The following is a 26,001-nucleotide window of genomic DNA, read 5'->3' as shown; positions in this document are numbered from 1 at the left end:
GCACGAACAGGCCCATCGATAACCTCCTCCCCTGCACCTGGCTGTTCGATCCGGTCCCAGGCAATAACCAGCCCCTGCAAATACAGTTTGCTACCCTTGTACAGTAGAAACTCGCTCCCCATCAAAGGGGTCGGAATTAATCAATGACACAACCCTCTTAGATCTGACCGATTCCGCATACTTCAGACCCTGCCGGAATGCCCAGCTGCGAGATAACAATCACCTGCTGAGACTGGGGTGGGGGACATTTGCTGTTGGGTATGTGTGGGAACAAGTTGGAAGCAGGGATTCCGGGGATGTAATAAGCAACTGTCAGGAATGTGTTACCCTGCAATAAACAGTCAAGATTGTGTATAAAAGGCTATGCCACAGAGGTACAATTAGAGCACCTCGAGAAGACATTTCGTTTGTCCGAATTGACGTGTTCGCCTCCGGAGAAATAAACCTGTTCACCGCTTTCCAGTTTTGCCAGCGCCTGTCTCTTTATTGGATTAGCTAATAATCGAGTAGATCAGAGGCGAATAACGCCAAAGCAGTGATTAATGATAACTAGAGAAAATCTGCTTTTCTACACCTTGGGCATAGTACTATGTCCCGTCTAGTTTGCACTAATTCGCTCTCCACAAATTGCACGTAGCACAGTACAAAAACTGTGCCTAATAACTTAGCGTAGCAGCTAAATCAACAACATCCTCAGATGCTTTGATAAAGCAATTTTACATGCTAAAAAGCATATAACCAATTCACAAAAGTGAACTTTTCCAATGAAAACATTAGGCAATGATCATCGCATTTAGATTCTGGGAAAGAAAGAAATGTCACAGAGGAGTGAGTGGGAGGAGGGCGGGATTGTAGATGGGGTGCTCACTCGTAATTAAAATAGCAAAAGAAAATTCAATATGGATGAAAAGGAGTACTTCGTCCATGAGACACTGATAAGAAGAACACACGTAGAACAGCAGGAAATGGTATTCTAAAACCAATCAAAAGGAGGAAAAGTAAGTGGCAATCACACAAACTAATGAAAAGGAAAGGTGGGATATAAGCTCCTTTTAAGGTTTATTTTAAATACAATATATTTCACAAGCACAGCGCAAGCACTGTGCATCTGAATCCTAAAAAAACAGAAAGCCGAGCAGATCGGCCCCTCCTTTATAGACCACAGTGTGGTGTCTTCCTTTGGCAGCCATATTGGTAGGGGTACAAATGGCATTTGTTTTGTTATGGGTGCATGCTGTGTGTGGGAGCAATAGGGCTCATTTTATAAGGACTGGGATGAGGAAGGTAATGAATGGTGTGCTGCAGTATTTGCACAACAGTTGTTCAAGTAGATGACGTACAGTTCCACCATGATCACTGCAGTCATGATAACCCATGTACCCAGTCCTGGTCGCTAGAGTTACTAAAATGAAAGCAAGGTGTCTTCCCTCTTCTTGGAATCTGATCAAACCTGTGACACTCCTCTCCTTCAATTCACTGTGAAGACACCACTACATAAAATATTTAGCTTTACAGTTGCACCAACACTTTATTGCTTATTTACGAAACAAAGGATTTTGATGTGTGACATTATTTCTCTTATTTGCACGGTAGAAGCTGTATTGTTTTTTGGGGGAATCCGTCTCCGTAATGTCACTCTGTGTTGGCATCCAGGAAAGTGCCCAAGCTGCAAAAAAAAAAAAAAAGATGTAGCATAGGGCATACAACATTATCACATAGACAGCATTTTTATATCGGTTCGAGCAGTGATGCTCAAAGTACAGCCCGGGGCTGCATGCAGCCCTCCTGACTGTTACATGCGGTCATGGTTGAACCGTAGCATTAGGCTACTGTTTACTTTACAAAGCACAAACATTCATAAGGATATTAAACAAACAACAAGCATGTATGTACAGGCAAGCTGAAGTTAAAAAAAAAGATGCACAGAAGGTGTCCTGTACCAATTAACTTTAAGCACACATTAATTTTTAAAAAACATGTTGCAATAAACTAAATAAACAAAATATAACGTAACTTCAAAGTTTAAAAAAAAAGTGTTCTTTAACATGCAAAACTGTTTCACCTCAGTACATCAAATGTAAATCAGTACATTGAAAAGTTTTTTTTTTTTAAATTGACAGTTTTCAACAGGTAATTAGAAACATTCATGCCTCTCCCACCCTGACAACAATGCCAGTAGTGAACCAAGAGGCAAATGAGTTGTCATGGGTCGCTATTACATATAGACAATGTTATAGTTTATTAATGCAAACACAAGAGAAGGTTTTGTATAGGCACAACCTGAAGTCATGTATTTTGAGGTCCTCTTATATGTTATGATGAAGAGAAAAGTAGCAAATTGAAATAAAATAATTGCATAGGATCACACAATTTGGTTAAGTAGGGAAGCCGAGATTGATCCCATGTTCAATTCAACCACTAGATGTACATGCGCCACTTCTATTATTATTCTATTAAAATTATTTATTACGCGCACTATGACCAGCGGTTTCTTGGCGCTCATTGACATATAGCGTTGATCAAGGGTGAGGGATTAGTCATAGGCAGCTTGAAAGAGCAGGGTTTTTAGAAGTGTACGAAAACAGTCGTACGATGGACAGAAACGGAGAGAAGAAGGTAGGGCGTTCCAGGTGGAGGGAGCCAGGACGGAAAAACTCAGACCTCCATGCTTTTTTCTTTTAAATCTTGGGACCTCAAGGAGGTTTAGTGATGCTGAGCGAAGGGCTCTGGGAGGGATGTGACGGGACAAGGCCAAAGAGATGAACCTGGGAGCTGCGTCCGATAGGGCCTTAAAGGTAGTGCATGCCAGTTTGAAAGTGCAGCGTTTGGAAACAGGGAGCCAATGCAGGCTGCGGAGGAGGGGAGTGACGTGCTGGTGTTTGGGCTGACGGAAGATCAGGCGAGCAGCCTGATTCTGCACCAGCTGAAGTCGGTGGAGGTGACATGCAGGAATTCCTGCGTACAGAATGTTGGCGTAATCAAGCCTGGAGGTGATGAGCGCAATGACAACCTGGGTCAGGGCCTCTTTAGTAAGAAACCTGCTGATCTTGCGGATCCGCCTGAGGTGGAAGAAACAGGCAGAGGTGATCGCGTTGATATGTGGTCTCATTGATAGATCTTCGGAGATGATCACCCCCAGGCTTTTAACTGAACTCACAGGAGTAGGTGCAGTCCCCAAAGATGTAGGCCAGAAGGTGGTATTCCATGGGTGATTGGGGCCGCCCACCAAGACGAGCTCAGTCTTGGTGGGGTTCAGCTTTAGGTGGCTATGGTACATCCACTCTGCAATGGTCAGCATGGTGGCCTGAAAATTAATTCGGGAGGAAGGGAGGGAGTCTATGGGGAAAATTAACTGAAGGTCGTCTGCATAATTAAAGATAGTAACCGGGGAGTTACGGAGGGAGGCTAAGAGTGGTTGGAGATATAAATTAAAAAGAAGAGGGGATAGTGCAGAGCCCTGTGGGACACCGCAGGAGAGGGAAGTGAAAGGTGCGGAAAAGGTGGAAAGGTGGACGGACTGTGAACGCTGGTGAAGGAAGGATCTGAGCCAGTCAAGGGCCACTCCTTGAATGCCGGCATTGTGGACACGGTCGATCAAGATGGTGTGATCGACCGTGTCGAATGCCGCTGAGAGGTCTAATAGGACAAGGGCTTGAGAGATGTTTTTGTCAGCTCCTTTCCTAAGGGTGTCCATGACTGCTACAATGACTGCCTCGGTGGAGTGGAGGGGTCTAAATCCCGCTTGTTGAGGGTCTAAGAAAGATGATTTCTCTATAAAGGAGCTCAAACAGCGGGTAACGTAGGTCTCCAAGATCTTACCTAGGTAGGGGAGAAGGGAGATGGGTCTGTAGTTACTGAGTATAGTAGGGTCTGCATTGGGTTTCTTTAGTATTGGTAAGACTGCAGCTTGCTTGAAGGAGGATGGGACCTCCCCGGTAGCAAGGGAGTTGTTAAGTAGCGCTAGCGGGGGGCCGGGGCAAGCAAGAAAGGCTCCTTTCAGGACCTGCGAAGGACAGCAATCATTGGGGGATCCCGAGCTGACTTTATGAAGGAGTGAGGAGAACTCTTGTAAAGATATAGGTGGAAATTCAGTCAGGATACTAGTGTTTGTAGGGGGAAGAGGAGGAGGAGTAGAAGAAGGGGTAGGGATATTGTTTTTTATTGTTGTGATTTTTTCTATAAAATAAGAATTGAGCGAATCACAGAGGGTTTGGGTCGGCGGAGGTTGGGGGGTGACTCTATCTGGTATGGAGAGCTCATTTACAATTGAGAAGGTGTCTTTCGTTTTGTTAGTAGAATTCAACATTTTTTGTGAGAAATATGCTGTCTTGGCTGCCAGGATAGATTGTTTATAAGATTTTAGGGTCTCGGTGAAAACAAGTTTAAGCTGAGGATCGTAATGGCGACGCCAGCGGCGTTCAGTTTGTCGCAAGGCGAGTTTATCCGCTTTAAGTTGGTCCGTAAACCAACGTTGAGCGTCGTGGGGGCGCATAGCTTTAATAGTTTTAAGGGGGGCAGCTTTGTCGCTAGCCTGACGCAGCCATTCGTCAAGTTTTTCAGCCTGATTCTCAAGTGAGGACTGCAGTGTAGGTGCGGTGGAAGCCAATAAGTCGTGGAAATCAGGCGGATTGACCCTTTTCCAGTTGCGAGCCATCTTGTTCTTAATACGGGGGGGAAGACACAAGGTGTGCAGTTGTAGGTGGAAGGAAATGAAGTAGTGGTCGGACCAGGAGCACGGGAAAACTGAAGGAGGTGAAATGTCAAGGTTTGATGTCCAGACTTGGTCGAGGATATGACCTTTCAGATGGGTGGGGGTGTGAATATGTTGGGGGAGGTTCATACCTTTGAGGAGGTCAGTGAATTCCACCGATGAGTGGCTTTCGTGGGCATCAGATGGCCAGTAATTGAAAACCCCGATAACCACAATATTGGCATGGTTGATTGCCAGTTGAGCGATAGCGTCGCTGAAAAGTTGGGGAAAGAGAGGCATAGGATCCGGGGGTCTATATACAAGGACACAGATGAAAGATGATTTAGGGGAAGTGAATTTTAGTGCCAAGTGTTCTGATTTAGGGATAGGGGTCATCATGATCTCGGAAAAGGTATGTTTAGCGCGGATAATAGCCGCCACTCCGCCACCAGTCTTCCCCGCAGGCCGGTTGGCGTGCATAATGTAGTAGCCCGTGGGGATTGCTGCCAGGATATCGGGGGCTGAGTCCTCGGTGATCCAAGTTTCTGCTAAGAGGAGTATATCAATAGAGCTTTGATGCAATAAGTGGAAGATCTCTAGCTGATGTCGAATAAGGGAGCGGGTGTTAAGGTAGTGAATTGATAAGGAGGTGGTGATCTGAGGCGCTAAGGGGGAAGGGTCAGAGAGGTCATCCAGTGGTGGAAAGCTAGATGGGATGAGGATGCCGCATGTCTGAGCCTACGTATATCTTACACCTCCCTCGCCCCTGATGCCACACTGCTAGCATCAGTGTGGCCCTCGGTCACACCACAGACCAAACTTTTTGGCTCTTCAGAAAATGTTTGTGAGTACCCATGGGTTAGAAGGAGGCAGGTCATAAGCACAGAACCTGTAATAGTGATTTGATAGTGGCCTACAAATTTACTTATGATAACGTGTTTGTATTTTTAAAAGCAATAAGCATTTACACCTCAAAGTTTTAAAACCTTCACTTATTTATGTTATTTAGGTGTTTTTTTTGGTATTTAAATTAGCTGTTAAAAAAAGCAGTGGAAAGCTTAGGAAATTATCGCTGGTCTCTGACATTTTAAGGCTTGGGCAAAACGGGCAGCTGCCTAATTGTCCCAACCTCCATGGGGATTTGGTTAGGAGATATGGGCTGCCATAAGGATGCTAGTAAAAAGGTTGTGTAGGAAAACATGACTCTTCATTTAATATGACTGGTGGGCATACTCGCTTCACAGCCGATGACAGCCTGACTCATAGCGTTGGGGGATATTAAATTAAAATGAGCTTTCTGTTTATTTTCTTTAACACCCATTCTATCTCACCCCTCATTTTTTACCTAAATCTCCATAACTGCACAGCTCCTTGCACCTGTCTCCTCTCTGAGGGCCATATTATCACGAACGGCGATAACATTATCTCAGCTTTAGCAGCAGGAAATTGCCGCTAAATCGGCGATAAGGGGCTTTATAATATTCCCTTGTGAATTCCCATAGAAGTCCAGATTCTGGTGTGAACCTGGGCTTCTATGGAAATTCACAATTATCGCCGCTTTATTGGCAGTTTCCTGACGCTAAAGCGGCGATAATATTATCGCCGTTCGTGATAATATAGCCCTAAATTCTCTCATAATGTGGCTCTCTGTGTCCCACCTCTCTCTCTCACCCTTAAATCATTCTCTACCACTCTCTGTGCCAACCTCTTCAACTCTACTTTTCCACCACCTCAGTCTGCATTTCTCCTGTCTGTGTGACTCACTGCTCAGTTGCCATCTCATCTTGTTATATCTCTCCTCCATCTACTTCATCTCTCTCAACCTAAGACCCTCTCTTGAAGCGAAGTTGTACTCTTGCACATGCTACCTCACAAGTATTCTGACATGTTTTTTAAAGCCTGTAAAGGTGGTTTAACTGCAGAGGGAGATTGAAGGGCATTTTTCATTTAAAGTAAATGTGTTTTGTTTTAAGACAATGGATAACATTTACACTATTTATTAGACTTTAAGAACTGAGGTAGGGCCAGTGGTGCTGGAACACTTTTCAGAGTGGGGATGCTGCAATCTCTGTTACATCACCAAAGTCGTAGGGATTCTGACAAAGCCTAGGATCACACAAAGAACAAGATTAGCAAATAAGCCACGCCTTTTCAGCAGGAAAGTAGTAAGGGTGTGGTATGTAGCTGGTGATGCATTATGGAGAAAACACAAGGAGATGATGGACGGAGTGCTGAAACTTTTCAGAATCTCCCCCCTAGTCACAGATTTCAATCAGTCAGTCTGGGGTTTATTAAGCGTGCTGCTCACCCATGAGGGTCTCAAGGTGCTGGGAGGGGTTGCAGCTCAGTTATGTGAAGAGCCAGGTCTTGAGGGCCTTTCTGAAGAAGTTCAGGGTGGGGGTGAGTCTGATGTCAGCCGGCAGCTAGTTCCAGGTTGTGGCCATGATGTGAGCGAAGGATATTCCACCTGCTTTGGCTCAGCGTATGCGAGGGGTTTCACGCAATGTGAGGTTGGAAGATCAGAGCTTTCTTTTGGGTAAGTGGAAGTTGATTCTGTTGTTGAGGTATTTGGGTGCGGTGTTGTGGAGGCCTTTGTAGGTGTGGGTGAGGATCTTGAAGATGACTCTCTTCTCCATGGGGAGCCAGAGTGTCCGGAGGTATTGGCTGATGTGTTTGTGCCTGGGGATGCCGAGGGCGAGTCGGGCGGCGGTATTCTGTTTGGTCTGGAGTTTTCGGAGTAGGGACTTGTTCATGCCGGCGTATAGTGTGTTTCCATAGTCCAGTCTGCTGGTGATGAGTGCGTGGGTGACTGTCTTCCTCGACTCCGGGGGGATCCATTTGAAGGTCTTGCGGAGGGTGTTGAAGCAGCTGGAGGTGACGGCGTTGACCTGTCGGTTCATGATGAGGGATGAGTCGAGTACAATGCCGAGGTTTTTGGCGTGGTCCGAGGGGGTTGGTGGGCTTCCGAGGGCTGTCAGCTACCAAGTGTTGTCCCATGCTGAGGGTGTGGTTCCGAGTATGAGGACTTCTGTCTTTTCGAGGTTAAGTTTGAGGCAGCTGTTGGTCATCCAGGCGGTGACTTCCTGCATTCCGTTCTGGAAGTTGTGAGGAAATAGAAAATTCTACGTGGCCAGTGTGTCCCCCACTTGCACCCTATCCATGTACCTATGCCCCATGTATGTCCATGTTATCATGTAATTCCCTTCTCATGCCTGTAATAATAATGCCTCTGCATTTCCGTCCAATGTTAGTATGTCAGTTATTAGGCCTTCCATGAATGAAACGTTAATTCTGCATTGAGGCCTACGTTGCCAATGCATTTACATGGTACACGTTTAAATATCGAGATGCACACTTTTTTGTGGCCCAGCCGAGCCAGGCCCTGAATTCAGGCTCCAAGCCTCTTCTGACTCTGAAAGCTGCAGTTTAGTTATGCATCCCTGACCTCTCCCTTACTTCCTGCTCAGCCGAGAGGTGCCCAGCCTGGCCTGCCAAGACGGTATTTTGCCTACAGTTATCTGCTCAGCTCCGAAAAAACACATTCCAGTCTAGTGAAAGGGGTAAACATATTCCGCCTGCAGAACATAGGGCCTAGCCTTTCTATCTCCATTCGAGTGATTTACTGAACCCGTTGCCATAGAAGGCCCATGGCCCCCACGCAATGCACGGAGAAATATATGCACACACTAGCATTTAGTGATGAACAGCTTTTGCTCGAGAGACCCTTTACTTCAGACAATACATCCTCCAAACACAAGATATCAGATATGCCAAAGGTGCAGGTCGTTCTGACATCCCAGACTCCTCTACTAGTGCTAAAGTCAGCTCCCCCCCAGCTCTCCCCAGTTACACGTCAATTTCACGTCATGACCAGTTTTTGCGCACACAAGTAGGGTAAAGGTTCCTGCTGACCCTGCTGACCTCCTCTATGCATCCACCCACCTATGACACCCCTATGACTCATCAAGTGAACACCCACGTGTACGCCTCCTTACACGCCTTCTTTCACGCCCATGTGTTCTTATCTCTCTCTTTCACTTGCTCCGCCTGGAGCGCTCCGCCCTCTCTATTCAATGCAATTGTATGGTTTTACTGTATATAATGTGTTATGTGAATAAAGATTCAGATGACGACCCTTCCTGAACCTTAGTGGTGATGGAACCCGATTCTCCAGTGACTCGAGTCATTGTATTAAAGCCCTTTTGAATCGGACACCACGGACTCTGCCTCTCATTTTATGAGCTATCCTTATTCCTTGTTAATGTATAGAAATTATGACAGGGTAATATTTTATTTACCACATTAATCTGGCGCCCGAACAGGGACCAGTCCCCTTCCCCACGCGCCGGCGATGTAGGTCCAGCACCCTGACCCCTTCTATAGCCGTGACGGACTTCAAGTGTACACGACAGCGGGACTTCCTGCCAACTCCCTCAGGCCCACGGAGGAGACGGAGACTGCGACCAGGCATCCACACGAGGCGGTGAGGATTGCGGACCATCCCGACCAGAGCCCAAGCCGAGAGAGCAAGGTCTGAGGTATCCCGAGGCCCACCTGTTCCAAGGCGCATGCGCAGCAAGCAAGCAGCAGTAGCAGTACCAGAAGCCGTAGCAGTCCAGTCCAGTATCAAGTTTCCGAGGCCTTCAGTTTTGCTTCCCGGTGAGTACCGTTGTTGGGAACGCATAGAGACGGGTTCATTTATTTGAGCCCGGTCAAGACGGGTCTGGGTACACAGATCCGGTACAGACGTGTCCATTTAGGTGGATGCGGTAAAGACGTGTCTCTTTATGAGACCGGTATGGCTGTACTGTTCTAGCAGTACATAAAGTAAACGAGTTTTTCCAGGATTGTGTTTTTTTCTATGTACTAGTTAAGATGTATCTGTTCTTAATGTTTTAATGTCGTGGTAGGAGTGATTGTTTCCAGTCTATTCTTGTGCTTATTGTGTTGTCATTCAAGTTAGTTCAAACATGCCGCTGTTTCCGAAATTACGTCAGATAGGGACCAGGAAAGGGATACTCGAAGAGGCAGTTCCCGTCCCGCCTATGGACACTCCTGGTCATTTTATGTACCAGAAACATGGGCTAGATGCCATACTGTTTTTAGACTTATGGGTAGATTACACGAAGGATCTGGAAGAGAAATATAGATGGCCTGTATCAGGGACATGGGATGCTGATTGCATCATGAGAGTAGAGGAAGCACTGTGGAAAAAGAAAGTTAGACAATCCCAGAAAGATGCCATAGAGTTGTGGCGTAAAGAAGCGCATAGAAGAACAGAGAAAGAAATTCACAAAGCAGAGAGAAGTAGAGAAGCATCAGAAAAAGCCAAAGAAAAAGAGCTAAAGGAAGAAGGTGAACGGGTTAAAGCAGAACAAGTAGATAGACAAAGAAATGCCCTTATTAAAGGCATGTATCCCGTCCTCGCTGAAGGACTACCTAAAGTGACCCCGGAAGTACCCAGTAACTTGCCGCCACCACTGATCCCGACAAAAGTCCATAGTCATAAACAGACAGCAGCGGACATTTTTCTTTCCTCCTATTTAGAAGACGCTGCTCCAGATTATGCTAATGAAGATCTTCCTCCTCCTCTTCCTGTCAACAACCCTAACAATCCTTTTCACCAACCACCCATAGCACAAGATCAACCCGCACCAGCAGTAACACTGACAGTGGAAGACAATTCAAGCCAAGGTGACTCCAGTCAAGGGGCATCGGGAGGGGGACCCACTAGAGACATACTGCACACACCACCACCATCACGAACACTACGAGAATTGACACTACAACGCACGCCAAAAACGACAACGACAACAGCATCTCTTAGACAAACTCTTTCCAATTGTATATATGATCCAGTACCAGGTGTGGGCTCAATGCTCACATACTCAATACGTTTAAGACGCGTTACAGACTATTTGATCACTTTACCAGACATGAAGGAACATTTAGACAGAATATACCACTTCGTTAGAACGGGGGAGGGACCAGAAAGTATACATGAAGCCATGGCAAATAGAAAGGTGGAGCTTCAAAGTATGCTTTTACGATTTTTGATTAATTGTTTGATCAGGGAACAAGACCAGCCAAATAGAGAAGTGACTAAAGGTATGATCACTTGGAGTGACAATATAGCTGTCGGTAAACATGATACATTGTCAAGAATAGAGTGTTTGTACAGGAAAATTTGTAAAGAAATTCTGAATATACACAAGAAAGAGCAGGCCGAGAAAGAGGACGAGATAGTCACAGATGAGGAAGAGACAGAAACAGGGGAGATGGATAAATGAATTACGTAGGCAGGGCAAGACCGTTTGACAGGCCTAAAGGCCTAGATTACAGTAAACGTTCCCTCTCTCCAATACCAGAAAGATATTCTCTCGAACACCTATTCCAAGCTACTGAACATGCACTGAAAAAACGAGTAGGGGGCAGTGAACTTTGTACTATGCATGAACAGGAACTAGCCCGGTCAGCAGTTCAATGGGCTTGTAATTCTAACATATATAAGGATGACATAGTAGCACAAACATTTTTAAGCCTTCCTCTGGAAGAACAGCGTTTAGCTGGTATTTACATGGTTCAGCATCTCATCACATTGTACGAGAGTCAGCATTCTGATCCAGGTCCCTTGTATAAATTACTGGACGATTTACTCCAAGCGAGATGGAGAGGCCTAGGTGCCGAGTTAATTAATGTCATCCTAGATCAACGACATAAGTACTTGACTTTTCTGACCCCGCACTTGATTCCTGCCCCACATCGAGAAAGAAAGACTTTCCACATAGACAGACAGAACCCCTACGAGAGGTTCATCCCGTTAGAACTGCAGGGGGTGAGCTTCAAAGAGTATACGTTTACACACCCTTGACGAAAATGGAATTATTGGAAATGAAAAAATTACTGCCCTGTCATGATAAAGACCCAGGGGGGTTCCACCGTGAATTAACCCCTTAAGTGCTGCGCCTATACCAGCGGCCGACGGCACCACTACCTCGGGAGTGCTGCCGTCGGCCGTTCCAACTGCACCTGCGCAATGGAACGTTCAGCACTGGAGCTGGACGTTCCAAAGCAGCTAAGGTGTTAAAAGACGTGCTCCGCATAGGGGATTACACATACGCTGACATCATTAAGTTATTGAAAGTACTGTTACCAGCAGGCATTTACGAAAAGCTTAAAGAAAAAGATTGGGAGGTGGGAGAGAAAAAGATCAGCTGGACAGAATTGGAAGATGAAGATAAAAGACGAGGCCCTGGTGTTGGTCTTGGGGAAAAAGCCAAGGCACTACCTGAACTATTGATACAGGTTTTGCCGAGATTATTGATTACTAAAAAGGAAGATTGGGATGCTATTTCAGCCTGCAAACAGAAACCAGATGAAGACACTAGTGATTTTTATTCTAGATTCGAAAAATGTTTTATTATTAACAGTGGCCTGAAGCCAAATAGTGAATCGTACCCACATCTTTTTGTGAGCAAATTAGTAGAGAATTCCTTACCCCCGATTAAAAATAGAGTACTGAAGGTTGAGAGTACCTGGCAAGCAAACAGCCCTTCCCAAATGTTGCAAATGTTACAGTACCACCAGAACCGAATTAGAGAAGAACAGGAACAAGAAAAGAGACGCATGAAAGATACGAAAATGAAAGTATTCGTTGCTCAATCAGTTCCATTCCAACTGATGGCCATAAATAGGGCGCGGCACCTATCAAAGGGAACTGTAATTACTGCAAACAACCAGGTCACTATATAAATGAATGTGCTGTCCTGAAACACAATATAGCTACAGGCAAGACGAAAGAAAGACCGCGTCCTCCTAGACAGGATAACATCCTGCAGAACACGCAAACGCCACAGAACACGCAACAGACAGTAACTGTACCCCAACCCATTGCTGCCACACATGTCACGCAACAAATGTACCAGTATGCACAGTCAGACTACCCAGACTATCAACAGTACTCATGAAACAGCCTAGAGAGGGAGGTTGGCTTGCCCCTTATTGAGGTACCTGTAGATCAAGAGGGTCCCTATGTACATAGTCGTGTATTGGGAAAAGACAGGAAATTTCTGATTGACACAGGGGCGAGCAGAACCACCATCAGTCATGACGAGGTTCCAGGGGCACCTCTCTCAGGCTCACAGAATGTTTCCCTGGGATTTTCAGGAAAGCCTATTGTTAACGAAGTGTCAAAGCCAGTTTCTTTAGGAGTCGGTCCATTGTCCCGCACTACAGACCTGTTGCTTACTAAATCATGTCCAGAAAACGTGCTTGGTATAAAGACATTGAAAGAACTAGGAGCAGTGATTTGTTATTCTCCGGAAGGAGTGAGATTGTTTTTACGAGATTTTAAAGGACATTATGTGTTGAGAGATTTTGATCCCAGACTCCAGAATGTACCACAGCATTTATGGGCGCAAGGTCCGACTGATGTAGGTTACATGCACATTACACCGCACCGTGTCACACTCAAGCAAGGAGTTGTACTGCCACGAATCCGACAATACAAGTTACCACCTGATGCTGTAGTAGCATTACTGAAAATTGTTGACAAACTCATTGCACAGGGAGTGGTTGTAGAGACTGACTCCAATGTATGTAATTCTCCTATCATTCCTATTCTTAAACGAACTGACCCAAATGCACCACCAGTCTACAGACTAGTGATTGACCTCCGAGAACTGAACAAATGCATAATACCACAGTACCCAGTGGTCCCAGACATTTCTTCATTATTGACTGCAATTGATTCCGAAGCGACGTTCTTTACTGTAATAGATCTCAAGAACGCCTTCTTTAGTGTCCCAATCCATCCAGAGAGCCAATACCTCTTCGGATTCTGTTTAAATGGACGCAGCTTTAAATTTACGAGGGCTCCTCAAGGGTTCACAGAAAGTCCTAGTATTTACAGTCAAGCATTGAAAAGACAACTAGACCGCATTTGCATGCCTACTGACACTGCATTACTCCAATATGTTGACGATCTTTTGATCACAGCACGAACAGAACAAGACTGTGAACGTGCATCACTGACAGTCTTATACTTCCTGGCAGAAAAGGGGCACAAAGTGTCCCCTTCAAAGTTACAATTCTGTGCCCAGCAAGTGGTGTACCTTGGACACTTGCTGTCCAAGAGGGGTAGTCAGTTGACACCAGACCGCATTCAGTTAATCGCACATCTTCCACAGCCCAAGACACAAAAGGAAGTACGGGCCTTCATTGGCCTCACTTCTTACTGCAGACAATGGATTCCTCAGTATGCATATCTAGCTAAGCCACTCATACAGTTGACAACACAGGAGGCAGCGACTTCGACTGTCCTCCCTTGGATTCAAGAACATACACTTGCATTTGATGAATTGAAAAATGCTCTATGTCAAGCACCGGTTTTAGCGACACCATGTTACAGCAAGCTGGATGAATTAGTGATTGGGTGAAAGAATGAAAGATTGAATAAATGGATAATGAGAGAGGATGGATGGATTGATTGAGAGGGGACGGATGGAGAGAAAATGTAAATAGCTGGATGTATGGGTGGAAGGGTAGCTGGATGATGGATGAGGGGAAAGATGGATGAGGGGAAGGATGATGGATTAGGAGAAGAATGGATGGATGGAGGGGAAGGATGGATGGATGAGGGGAAGGATGGATGGATGGATGGATGGATGATGAGGGGATGGATGGTTGATGAGGGGGTGGGTGGTTGATGAGGGGGTGGGTGAAAGGATGGATGATGAGGGGGAGGTTGGATGGATGGATGAAGAGGGGACGGGTGGATGGATGGATGATGAGGGGGTGGGTGAAAGGATGGATGGATGGATGGATGGATGATGAGGGAATGGATGGATGATGAGGGGGTGGGTGAAAGGATGGATGGATCGATGAATGATGAGGGGAAGGATGGATGGATGATGTGGGGAAGGATGGATGGATGAAGAGTGGGTGGGTAGAAGGATGGATGGATGATGAGGGAAAAGGATGGATGGATGATGAGGGAAAAGGATGGATGGGTGATAAGGGGAAGGATGGATGATGAGGGGAAGGACAGATGGATGGATGGATGATGGGTGGGTGAAAGGATGGATGGAAGGAAGGATGGCTAAGTGAAAGGGTCGATGGAGAGAGAAAGGGTCGATGGATGGATGACTAAAATAGTGGATGGGTGGAAGGATTAGTAAGTGAAAGGATGGCTGGATTGGTGAAAGGGTAAATGGCTGAATGGATGAGTGAATGGATGGATGGGATGAGGAGTGGATGGATAAGTGTACAGATGGATAGGGTAAAAGGGTGGATGGATAATGGAGATGAGTGAAAGGATGGATGAGGGGATGGATGAAGGGATGGATGAGTGAAATGATAGATGGAAGGATACATGATGGATAGGTTTGCAAATGGTTGAATATGTTTGGAAATGGCTGGGCTTACTTATATACTATTGCGCGACCTCTGATGTGTTAAAACGTACCTATTGTCCTGAAGTTTTGTCCTGAATTTTGACCTCCTGTCCTGAATTTGTGTCCTGAATTTTGACCCTTTGTCCTGAATTTGTACACTCACCATCCTGAATTTGCACCAATGCCAGTTGGTCACCCTATTCGCGGGCTTGGAGACGGAGCGCCGTGCAGAGATGTCTGTCCCTCAAGATAAACAGACAGAACCACTCAGCCGAGAGAGCTGAGGCGCACACGGGGCGGGGTATCTGCAGAGGCGCGCTGGACAAGGGATGAAGTCAGAGGGTTGAGCTCACCTATTGCAGACCATTTCCCCCTGGGAGTGAGCCATGGGAAAAATCCTAGAGGCGAGAAATTTAACACGGGCGTCAAGTGGCCCTATGTCATGGGTATCAACTTCAACCAGTCCCCGCTTTTAAATCGGAGACGATTTGCAGGCTGACATTTTGCAACGAAACTACAAGTACCAACATGCAGTTCGTTACTGTTTAACAAGTGACCACTTGGCGGTTTTGACTGCTCTTTCTCTAGTGTTTAGATCTGTCGAACGGGCATCCGGTGGGATATCAGGTCGTGTTCAAAATACACTGTAAAGGGACGATAGGTATAGCCATCATTAGTGCAGCAGGTACAGTGGCACCAAGCTCTAAGGCTATTGCAAGACACAAACTGACCTGCAATGGTACGCCTCTTCTGGCGCAGGGCTTTGCAACGTGACGCATCTGGGAGATGCGTCACGTTGTAAATACCCCGCACCATGGTGCATCTTTTGTGCCGCCGCTGCGTCACAAAAGTGACGCAACGGCGGCGTAAAAGCAGCGCAAGGGGCTTGTAAATCTGCCCCAAAGTGTCTACATTGTAAAGAAACCAAATATACATAGCTTCATGTTGGTAAATAACAAAAAAACTAAGATCTGTGTTTGTTGTAGGAAAAATGGCCACATAAAATTGCCGCTAAATTTCCATATTTGTGCCGCTAAATTTCCATTTTTGTGCCGCTAAATTTGCTAATCCATGCCGCTATATCCTGGGGGGTCTGGTTATTAGGACTTCCATGAATGAAACGTTAATTCTGCATTGAGGCCTACGTTGCCAATGCATTTACATGGTACACGTTTAAATATTGAGATGCACACGTTTTTGTGGCCCAGCCGAGCTAGGCCCTGAATTCAGGCTCCAAGCCTCTTCTGACTCTGAAAGCTGCAGTTTAGTTATGCATCCCTGACCTCTCCCTTACTTCCTGCTCAGCCGAGAGGTGCCCAGCCTGGCCAGCCAAGACGGTATTTTGCCTACAGTTATCTGCTCAGCTCCGAAAAAACACATTCCAGTCTAGTGAAAGGGGTAAACATATTCCGCCTGCAGAACATAGGGCCTAGCCTTTCTGTCTCCATTCGAGTGATTTACTGAACCCGTTGCCATAGAAGGCCCATGGCCCCCACGCAATGCACGGAGAAATATATGCACACACTAGCATTTAGTGATGAACAGCTTTTGCTCGAGAGACCTTTACTTCAGACAATACATCCTCCAAACACAAGATATCAGATATGCCAAAGGTGCAGGTCGTTCTGACATCCCAGACTCCTCTACTAGTGCTAAAGTCAGCTCCCCCCCAGCTCTCCCCAGTTACACGTCAATTTCACGTCATGACCAGTTTTTGCGCACACAAGTAGGGTAAAGGTTCCTGCTGACCCTGCTGACCTCCTCTATGCATCCACCCACCTATGACACCCCTATGACTCATCAAGTGAACACCCACGTGTACGCCTCCTTACACGCCTTCTTTCACGCCCATGTGTTCTTATCTCTCTCTTTCACTTGCTCCGCCTGGAACGCTCCGCCCTCTCTATTCAATGCAATTGTATGGTTTTACTATATATAATGTGTTATGTGAATAAAGATTCAGATGACGACCCTTCCTGAACCTCAGTGGTGATGGAACCCGATTCTCCAGTGACTCGAGTCATTGTATTAAAGCCCTTTTGAATCGGACACCACGGACTCTGCCTCTCATTTTATGAGCTATCCTTATTCCTTGTTAATGTATAGAAATTATGACAGGGTAATATTTTATTTACCACAGTTGAGTCTGGCGGTGGCGGGGTCTTTGGTGAGGGAGAGGATGAGTTGGGTGTTGTCAGCGTAGGAGATGATGTTGAGGCTGTGTTGTCGGACGATGGCGGCGGGGGAGCCATGTAGCTGTTGAAGGGTCAGGCTCAGCGATAGCCATGTGTCTAAATAACAATGTCTTAATGTTTAACAACTTAGGGCTCGATTCCGATCCGGTAAAAAAATTCCCCCGTACGAATCGTATCCGGAGCCGTTTCCGTAGGCTCGTAAACACACCGTACGACCCGGCGAGTACGATCCGGACCGGGTGATCAGGACGCTATTCGTACGGTCCGCGTCAGGTAAGGGCGATTCGTACGGAAAAGCACTCAATCACATACACACCGTACGCCGCGTACCCCCCATGATCGCCGGGGTACGCGCCGTACCCCTGCGATCATGTGGGGTACGCGCCGTACACCCAGCGTACATGGGGTGCGCACCGTACACCCACCGTACATGGGGTACGGTGCGTACCCCATGTACGCTGGGTGTACGGCGCGTACCCCACATGATCGCAGGGGTACGCGCCGTACCCCGGCGATCATGGGGGGTACGCGGCGTCCCCGGGATGGGGGGGCGTACTGTACTTGTTTCGGCGCGAACTATGCGTTTACGGCTGTTTCCAGCTCCCGTAAAAAAAAGGCTCGTACGTTGCGTACCCAACACGAATCGTACTTGCTGGGTCGTAAAAACCAGCCGCGAACCGTAGCGATGTCACGTACAGTGGGTTCCGAGTGAGACTCGTACGGATATTTTAGTCGTACGGAGTCCTGTACGACTCATACGGTCTTTGGCTCCTGGTACGGATCGTACTTCGTCGTACGTACGGGGACGTGTACGGGTACGATTCGTACGGGGAAAATTGCTCCGTACGACGATTCGGAGCGCATTTTACCGGATCGGAATCGAGCCCTTAATGTACAGGCAATTGCAGGGTGTCGCCATGGGGTGCAGTTTCTCCCCCAGCTACGCGGCCTTGCACATGGGCTGGTGGGAGGAGCTGGTCCTCATGGTTGAACACTCGGAAACAATGCAATCACGAGTAGTAACATGGTTACGCTTTATAGTTGAGCTATTTGTGATTTGGAATGGGGATATGACATCGGCAGAAACTTTTGTGTCGGATCTGAATAGAAACAATTTAAATCTCCAATTCACAGCTACTCTTAGTAAAACATCCATTACATTTTTGGACACTGAGGTTTATATTGAACAGGGCAGGATAGAAACCAGATTGCACCGCAAAACTACAGCGGGAAACTCTACCCTGCATGCCAAGAGTTCTCATACCAAACATCTAGTCAACAGCATCCCATATGGGGAGATGTTGCGTTTGAAAAGAATACACAGCAGGGAGGCTGATTTGAAAGATGCCCAAAGAGATATTCTTAGAAAGGGGTTACTCCCATAATATTATAGATGCTGCTATTTACAAAACAGAAAATAAGAACAGATCTGAATTATTGACTGACTGACTGACTGACTGACTGACTGACTAACACACAGGTACCACCTGACAGTGGGGACATTGCCACTAAACCACCTGAATTCAGATTTATTGTGCAATACAACGCTCAACACAAACAGATAGAAACCATCATCAATAAGAACTGGCCACTCGTCTTAAGTGACCCAGTGATAGGGAGGGATCTCCCTAAAAGGCCTTCCATTACATACAGTAGGGGGCAGTCTATGAAAAACGAACTGGTTAAAACCAGTCCGGAGGTCTTGGAATCATCAGTTTGGTACCAAACACATGCAGGATACAACTGTAAGGTATGCAAAGTGTGCCAACAAGCAGTTAATAAAACTTGCTACCACTCGCCATTCGATTGCAGGGAACACAAGATCAACAAATTGTTAACTTGTAAGACGGAATATGCCGTCTACGTCCTGGTTTGCCCTTGTGATTTGCTCTATGTAGGAAGCACTAAGCTTCCGGTACATAAGAGAATTCTGCAGCACCTTAGAGCAATAAACAACCAGGACAACTCCTATCCTGTTGCAAGGCATTTTAAAGCCAAACATAATTCCAAGAGCAGTGGACTTAAGTACTTCGTAATAGACTGTGTACAGGCCAGCAGACGGGGTGGCAATAGAGAGGATAAATTGCGCCGCCTTGAAACCCAATATATACTTGAGCTTAGCACCAAGCACCCCTCAGGCCTTAATATCACGGAGGACCATTACACTTGTTTGTAATACAAATAATTTAGGCCTTACTGCTATTTTGCACAGGTTTTATAGGTTTAGCAAATTATTCAACATGTAATTGTGCTTTAGGTTGTTGTTTATATATAAATCATGAATTAATTGTTTTATATTCTGACCATCTTTTAACAATCATATTTATGTGATTTTTTTTAGATACACTGATTATGAATTCATTTTAGCCATTAATTAACCATTTTAAAGGTTTTTATTCTTTGGCGTATTTTATGAATCCTATGACTGTGTATATTTATTTATTACCATTGATTGTTATTTGTATACGGATGGAACATAATAACATGTCTGAAACATACTTACAAAATGATAAGAATGGTGGTTGACTGATAAAAGGTATACCAGGGCGCGAAAAGGTATTTTACCGGTATTATTTGTGCCCCCCTAAAAAGTTAACAAAACAATTGGCAATAATCCCTTACCTGTGGGGTAGTTCAGCCTGCACATCGCACTTTCTCTTTTGCCTCGGTGCTTACGAACAACATATGGACATTTACAACATATGGGGCTCCATATCGTTTCCATTTATGCACCCGATGGCAAGCTCAGGCAATGCAGGTTTATTTACCTACATTGCATTATATTATGTATTAACATGAACATTAGAATTTTTGCTGCACTTTCAAAAAGGAAACTTAATTTTGAAAATTGAAAACACTTTTGTTTATTGCACAATCACTAAGTTTTAGGACATGGTTTTGTTACTCACACATTGAATAATATATCCGTTTTTTCTTTTTTGTGGGCGCCAAAACATTTAGAACAAGCCAAAGTTGAGCAAACAGTAAATGATTAAATGTTTTCTTGTAGTTTTGGGCACCGCAAACTCTTCTATGTCTATGCTAATTGTAGGCTTATTGAATCATGTGTTGGGTGTATTTAAACCAATGGTGACTAGCTGTGTCATGTGATAAAGCGCTCTGTGAAGCGCGAAACGCGTCGTGATGACTGGGAGCACCGTAACTAAATAAATCTATTCTTGCACTTATTTTGGGTCCGCGTCCATATTTACAGCCTGGAGAAAGCCTGCGCCTTGGCGGATTATCCTTGGAATATATATACATCTGTATATATATATATATATATATATATATATATATATATATATATATATATATATATATATATATATACGTGTGCATATGGGTGTGTGTGTTAGTTATGACATTATTGTGGTGGTACACCATCCAACCTTTTCTCCGTCACCCCCACCGTCTTTTTTTAAATTAGTTAGTGTTGGCATTACAACTGCTAAAGTGTTTGTACTCACTCCCTAGAACATGGTAAAACTGGCCTACACCTGATTGATATGTTTAATTTACTTTGAAGTCCAGATTATATGATAGTACATGTACCCAGAGCTTCTACATGAAATTGCTACCAGTGGGCCTGCAGCACTCACTGCCCCACCAGCTGAAGTAGCACTTTAAAACATGTCTCAGGCCTGCCATTGCTGCCTGGAATACAGTTTTAAACTGCAATTTCTGATAGATACATCTGCCGTGTGGATTCCTCACCTTGTGAATATCCCCCTTGCGCCAGCAACTTTCGGAAATTCTTATTCGTAGCCTCGCGCCGACGTGGATAGGACGTCATAGAGACACGGCTCCGCTCGCGACTCCGCTGACGTCACCGACGCCTACAATAGGCCCACGCCGGCGTGATGACATCAGTTCCCTTTTTTCCGCGTCGTCGACGCTAACGGTTATCGGGAATCTCTGTAGCCTTCTGGTACATTGTTGCCGTTTTGTTACTTTATTCAGCTTCTCTGTATCCTGTTTCTTCGAAGATGTCATCCAAGAAGACTGGCTTCAAGCCCTGCAGGGAGTGCGGTAAAATGATGTCCATTACCGACCCCCATGAAGACTGCATTTGGTGTTTAAGTTCCGACCATGATGTGAAGGATTGTTCTTCGTGTCGGAAGATGAATCCGAAGGCCCTGAGGGAGAGAGAAGCCAAACTTCTGGTTGCTAAGGTGAAAGCTGGAAAGGAGAAGTCGTCGAGGTCTCGTTCTCGAAGGGCGAGGTCGAAGTCCAGGGCGAGGTTGAGATCTGCTTCTCGAGAGAGGTCGTCTTCGAAGTCGGCGTCGGATCATGTTTCGAAGTCGAAGAAGAGGCACAAGAAGAGGAGACATGGGTCCCGACGTCGCTCTGGTAAGGAGTCGGGCTCGAGGTCGAGGTCACCGAAGAAGGTACGTTCGCAGGTGGTTACCCTCGAAGTCTCCGAGCATGAAGGTGAGGCCTCGCCATCTGAGTCGCGTGGGCGGTCCCCATCTCCGGCTCCGAATGCTTCACCGGTTCCGAATCCGTCTCCGGCGCCGTCCCCGGCCCGAGAAGAGGAAGAGGCCCGGGAGGATGTGGATTCTGCGCTTGTCGATGAGCCGAATTCGATCCCTCCTCAGGACCGGCCTGATGGTTTTCAGCCGCCCTTTCCTGCTCCAAGCCAGGACCCTTCAGCGTTTCTCAACGCAATGTATGGTGTCTTCTCAAGGGCGTGGTACCCCTCTGGTGCACCTTCGGTCCCATGGGTCCTTTGGCTTTCAGCCTGGGAGTTCCTCACTCCTATCCTCCGGCTCTGTTTATGCCTTACATGCCGGCTCCGACGCCGCATTGGCAATTCCCGGCTCCGCCGAAGTCGTCGACGCCGATTCCGGCGTCGCCTGCTCCTGATCATCCTCGAGGGCATTCTTCTGTGCCGTCGGATTCAATACCGGCGCCGGCCCCGAATCCGTCGAAGCCGCTGGTGCATCCGGCTGCGAGGCGTGTAAAGGAGAGGTCAAGAAGAGAAGCACAACGCCTTTTGGAGGAGCAGAGTTACTTGGGCTCACAGTCTGATGTTGAAGAAGGTGAACTAGAGGAGAGCTGTTTTGAGGAATTGGCGGATTCAGGGACCCTTGATTTCTCTCCACAGTGGGAGTTGCCCTCAGGCTCAGGTGCTCCCTCTAAGGATATCCAGCCTTACCATCTGGTTATGAGGAAAGCTGCTGAGCTTCTTCAATTGACTCTGCCTACAGTGGAGTTCAAGTCTAATCTCCTCACAGAAGTCTTGCATTCACCAAATTCTGTGGTTGAGCCTTTACTTCCATTCAATGATGCCTTGACTGATCCTATTATGGAAGTTTGGAAGAAACCTTTGTCGGCTCCTGCGGTATCAAAGAGTGTTGCAAGGAGGTACAGGGCCGCTCCTGAGGACCCGGCTTTTCTGTCTTCACATCCTTCGCCAGAGAGCCTGGTCATTCAGGCTGCCTGTTCAAAGAAGGGTCTTAGTGCCTTTCCTCAGGTTCCTTGTGAGAAGGAAGCAAAGAACCAGGACCAGGTGGCAAAAAAGACCTTTTCATCGGCTAGTATGGCCTTAAAGTCAACTAATGCCACATGCCTAATGGGGAGGTATGTGCATGCCCTGATGGACTCCTTGCGTATCCTGGCTCCTAAAATTCCTGACGCAAACCGAAAGGATTTTGAGGAGGTGATTTCTGACACTCAGGCCGCAGCCCGCCAGGTAATCCAAAGTGGTCTGGACACTGCTGACTCTGTGGCTCGTATTATGGGCACCGCTGTTGCCACTAGGAGATCAGCCTGGTTGAAGTAATCGGACTTTTCGGCTGATGTTCAGGCGACTCTGCTCGATCTTCCTTTTTTTTTTTATAAATTCTTTATTGTCAGGAATTCAAAAGAGATATTTATACTTTCATTCGTTAGGTGCAGTTACAGATCAGTAGCATGTGTAAGCATGAGAAATGGACAAAACATATCATGTGTCCTCAATTATCATTATCTGCCACGGTCTTGCATTAGAACATCCAGAAATAACAAGTCTATTCATGTTGTGTCACAATTCTGCTTCCCGCACCCAAGACAGTCCCTGACAGTACAATTCTGATATATGCATCTAAGACTAACAGTGTGTAACATTTGAAACAGCTAAAACATTAAAACCCAACTATGGTCATCATTGAGCAATAAGGTGTGTTTTTTTCACAGACAGTCTTTTGCAGGTACATTCGTCCAACATTGCGCCTAATGTATTGTTACGTTTCCGCATGCCCCGGGCTGCTCCCACCAGTGCGCCCGCCCACCTTTTTCGGCTAGGCCTCATCTTCCTCCGAATCTGAGTCCTCACCCTCCGGCAGAGGTTCACATGGTTCTCCCCTATATTCGTTCCATGGCGTCCACACCTTATTCCACTTACGGGGGCATGCCCTCATCACATAAACTGCTCTCTCCTTTACCATTAGGAGGTCCATATTTCTTATCCACCCCGCTATCGTTGGCAACTCCGGAGCTCCCCACCTCTGCGCAATGTCTCTTTTGGCCACCGTCACCGCCAGTGTGACCCATAGTTGTCCATACCTGTCGAGATCTGTAGGATCCCAAACGTTCAACAGGCACTTACGGGGTTCAGGCAGTACAGACACTTTGATGGCTTGAGAGACTGTGCGCATAACTTGCCTCCAAACTTCCCGGATCTGAGGACAGTCCCATAGCGTGTGCAGCAGCGTTCCCTCCTCCCCGCATCCCCTGAGGCAGTATGGGTGCGCCGCCCTTCCTATTTTGTGAAGTAGTGTACGAGTGTAGTAGGTGCGATGCAAAATTTTTAGCTGCACTAGGCGGAATCTGGCTGAGATGCCCACCTCTCGCGGAGAGGCAAGCGCCTCGTTCCACTCTGTCTCATCCATCTCACCCAGGTCCCCCACCCACTTCTCCTTGAGTTTTTGAGTAGGCTCTGGCAGATTGTTAATCAGTTTTTTGTACGTGAGTGAGGTTGCCTTCTGCTCCATAAACTCGGTTAGTAACCTGTCCTCTAGTGGTGATGCGTCTGGGAGTGTGGTGTCAGATGGGATCGATTGTAGCAGGGCATGCCGGATTTGTACATACCGGTATGTTTCCGAGGGGCCCAGACCATATTGCTGTTGGAGCTGTGGGAAAGGAATAACCGTCCCCTTGTCCCAAAGGTCTCCAACCACTGAGATTCCTATTGTGTCCCATCTTGCGAACCCCTTACATGTCCGTAAGGTTCCTAGTGTTTTAGTGTCCCACAACGGAGTTAACCTGGTGATCTTTCCCTTCCACCCCAGACGTGACTGTGCTGTGTGCCATAATGTTGCCGTGTGTAGCGTTGGGCCCAGCAGGGTCTTCACTTGCGAATAATTGTACAGCACTGAAAGCATGCCTTCAATCCCTGGCTGTGACCAGTCTGCCTTATACGCGGGGTCCTCCCGTGTGACGTGAAGCCAGTGATTGATTACCTTAAGTTGGGACGCCCAATAATATAATTGAAGATTGGGCAGCGCAATCCCACCCTCGTACCAGCTCTTTACCAGTTTCGCCTGCGCTATTCGTGCTGGGCCATTGTTCCATAGCAAACTGGATAGTAATGCAGCTACCTGTCGGAAGTATCGCGGGTTTACCACATAGGGGGAGTTCTCAAGCACATAGAGAAACCTCGGGAGGGCCATCATTTTATAGAGTGCCGCCCGCCCGAGGAGAGTCAGCGGTAACGTAGCCCAGTATTTGACATCTGCACGTAAGCGTGCCAGAGGCGGCAGCAAGTTCTCGGCGTAGAATGTCGCAGCATCCGCAGTAATAATAATACCCAGGTATTTAAATGAGGCGGATGTTATCTCTAGGGGGCAATCGGCTCGTAGCACCGGACTTGGGCCCCTTAGTACATAGAGGATGGATTTGGACCAGTTCAGGGTATAACCCGATGCTCTGCCGTGTTTATCGCATAAAGCCAACAGGGCAGGTACCCCCTCATTGGGATTGATCATATATATCAGCATGTCATCTGCATATAAGGAGACTTTATCCTCCCACCCTTCCTCCCATGTGATGCCTCTGAATAGTGGTGTCGCTCTCAGCATGATGGCCAACGGCTCCAGCACTAACGCAAATAGAAGGGGTGACAGTGGGCATCCCTGTCTGGTTCCCCGCCCCAGTGGGAAGGCTGGCGATATGTGACCATTCGCAACCACCTGCGCAACCGGTGCTGTGTAAAGCAGCCGCACCCACGCAAGATACTTTGGGCCGAATCCCATACGGGTCAGGACAGCAAACAGGTACTCCCACTCCACCAGGTCAAACGCCATCTTGGCGTCTAGAGACAGTATTACCGCCTGGTCCGTAAGGAGATGTGCCCTCGCCAGCACTCCATGCACCCTCCGTAGGTTCAGCGCTGTACTCCTGTGAGGCATGAAGCCCGACTGATCGGGGTGTATCAGGGTGTGTAGATGCCGGGTCAGACGACTGGCCAGGAGTTTTGCCAAGATCTTTGCTTCAGTATTGAGCAAAGAAATGGGGCGATACGAGGTGCAGGCAGTCGGTGGTTTGGCTGGTTTGGAAATGGCTATGATTGTGGCTGTGCGTTGATCCAGTGGGAGCATCGCCTTCTCTACACTCTCGTTGTACATGTCCAAGAGGGGCTTGGCCAGCACCGAAGCTGTCGCCTTATACCACTCCACAGGTATGCCGTTGGGACCCAGTGCCTTGCCGGACTGCAACGCTTGTACCGCTAATTGGATTT

The 26,001-nt window shown here is 46.8% G+C and overlaps 1 protein-coding gene across 1 annotated transcript in view; it reads right to left on the bottom strand.

The window, feature by feature from the left end:
- Positions 1-1,042: 1,042 nt before the first annotated feature.
- The window catches only part of LOC147746867 (peroxiredoxin-like), a 296,602-nt gene continuing 271,643 nt past the window's right edge, over positions 1,043-26,001 (bottom strand). Inside the window, exon 6 of the mRNA XM_086936105.1 lies at positions 1,043-1,666. Within this exon, the coding sequence (XP_086792231.1) occupies positions 1,633-1,666 (34 nt within the window). The 3' untranslated portion in view covers positions 1,043-1,632. The remainder of the gene's footprint in view (positions 1,667-26,001) is intronic.

The sequence above is a fragment of the Lissotriton vulgaris genome, chromosome 1_1 (assembly GCF_964263255.1).
Source record: "Lissotriton vulgaris chromosome 1_1, aLisVul1.2, whole genome shotgun sequence".
NCBI classification, from domain to species: Eukaryota; Metazoa; Chordata; class Amphibia; order Caudata; family Salamandridae; genus Lissotriton; species Lissotriton vulgaris.
The sequence above is the reverse complement of the archived record's forward strand: the minus strand, read 5'-3'. Positions and strand labels throughout refer to the sequence as shown.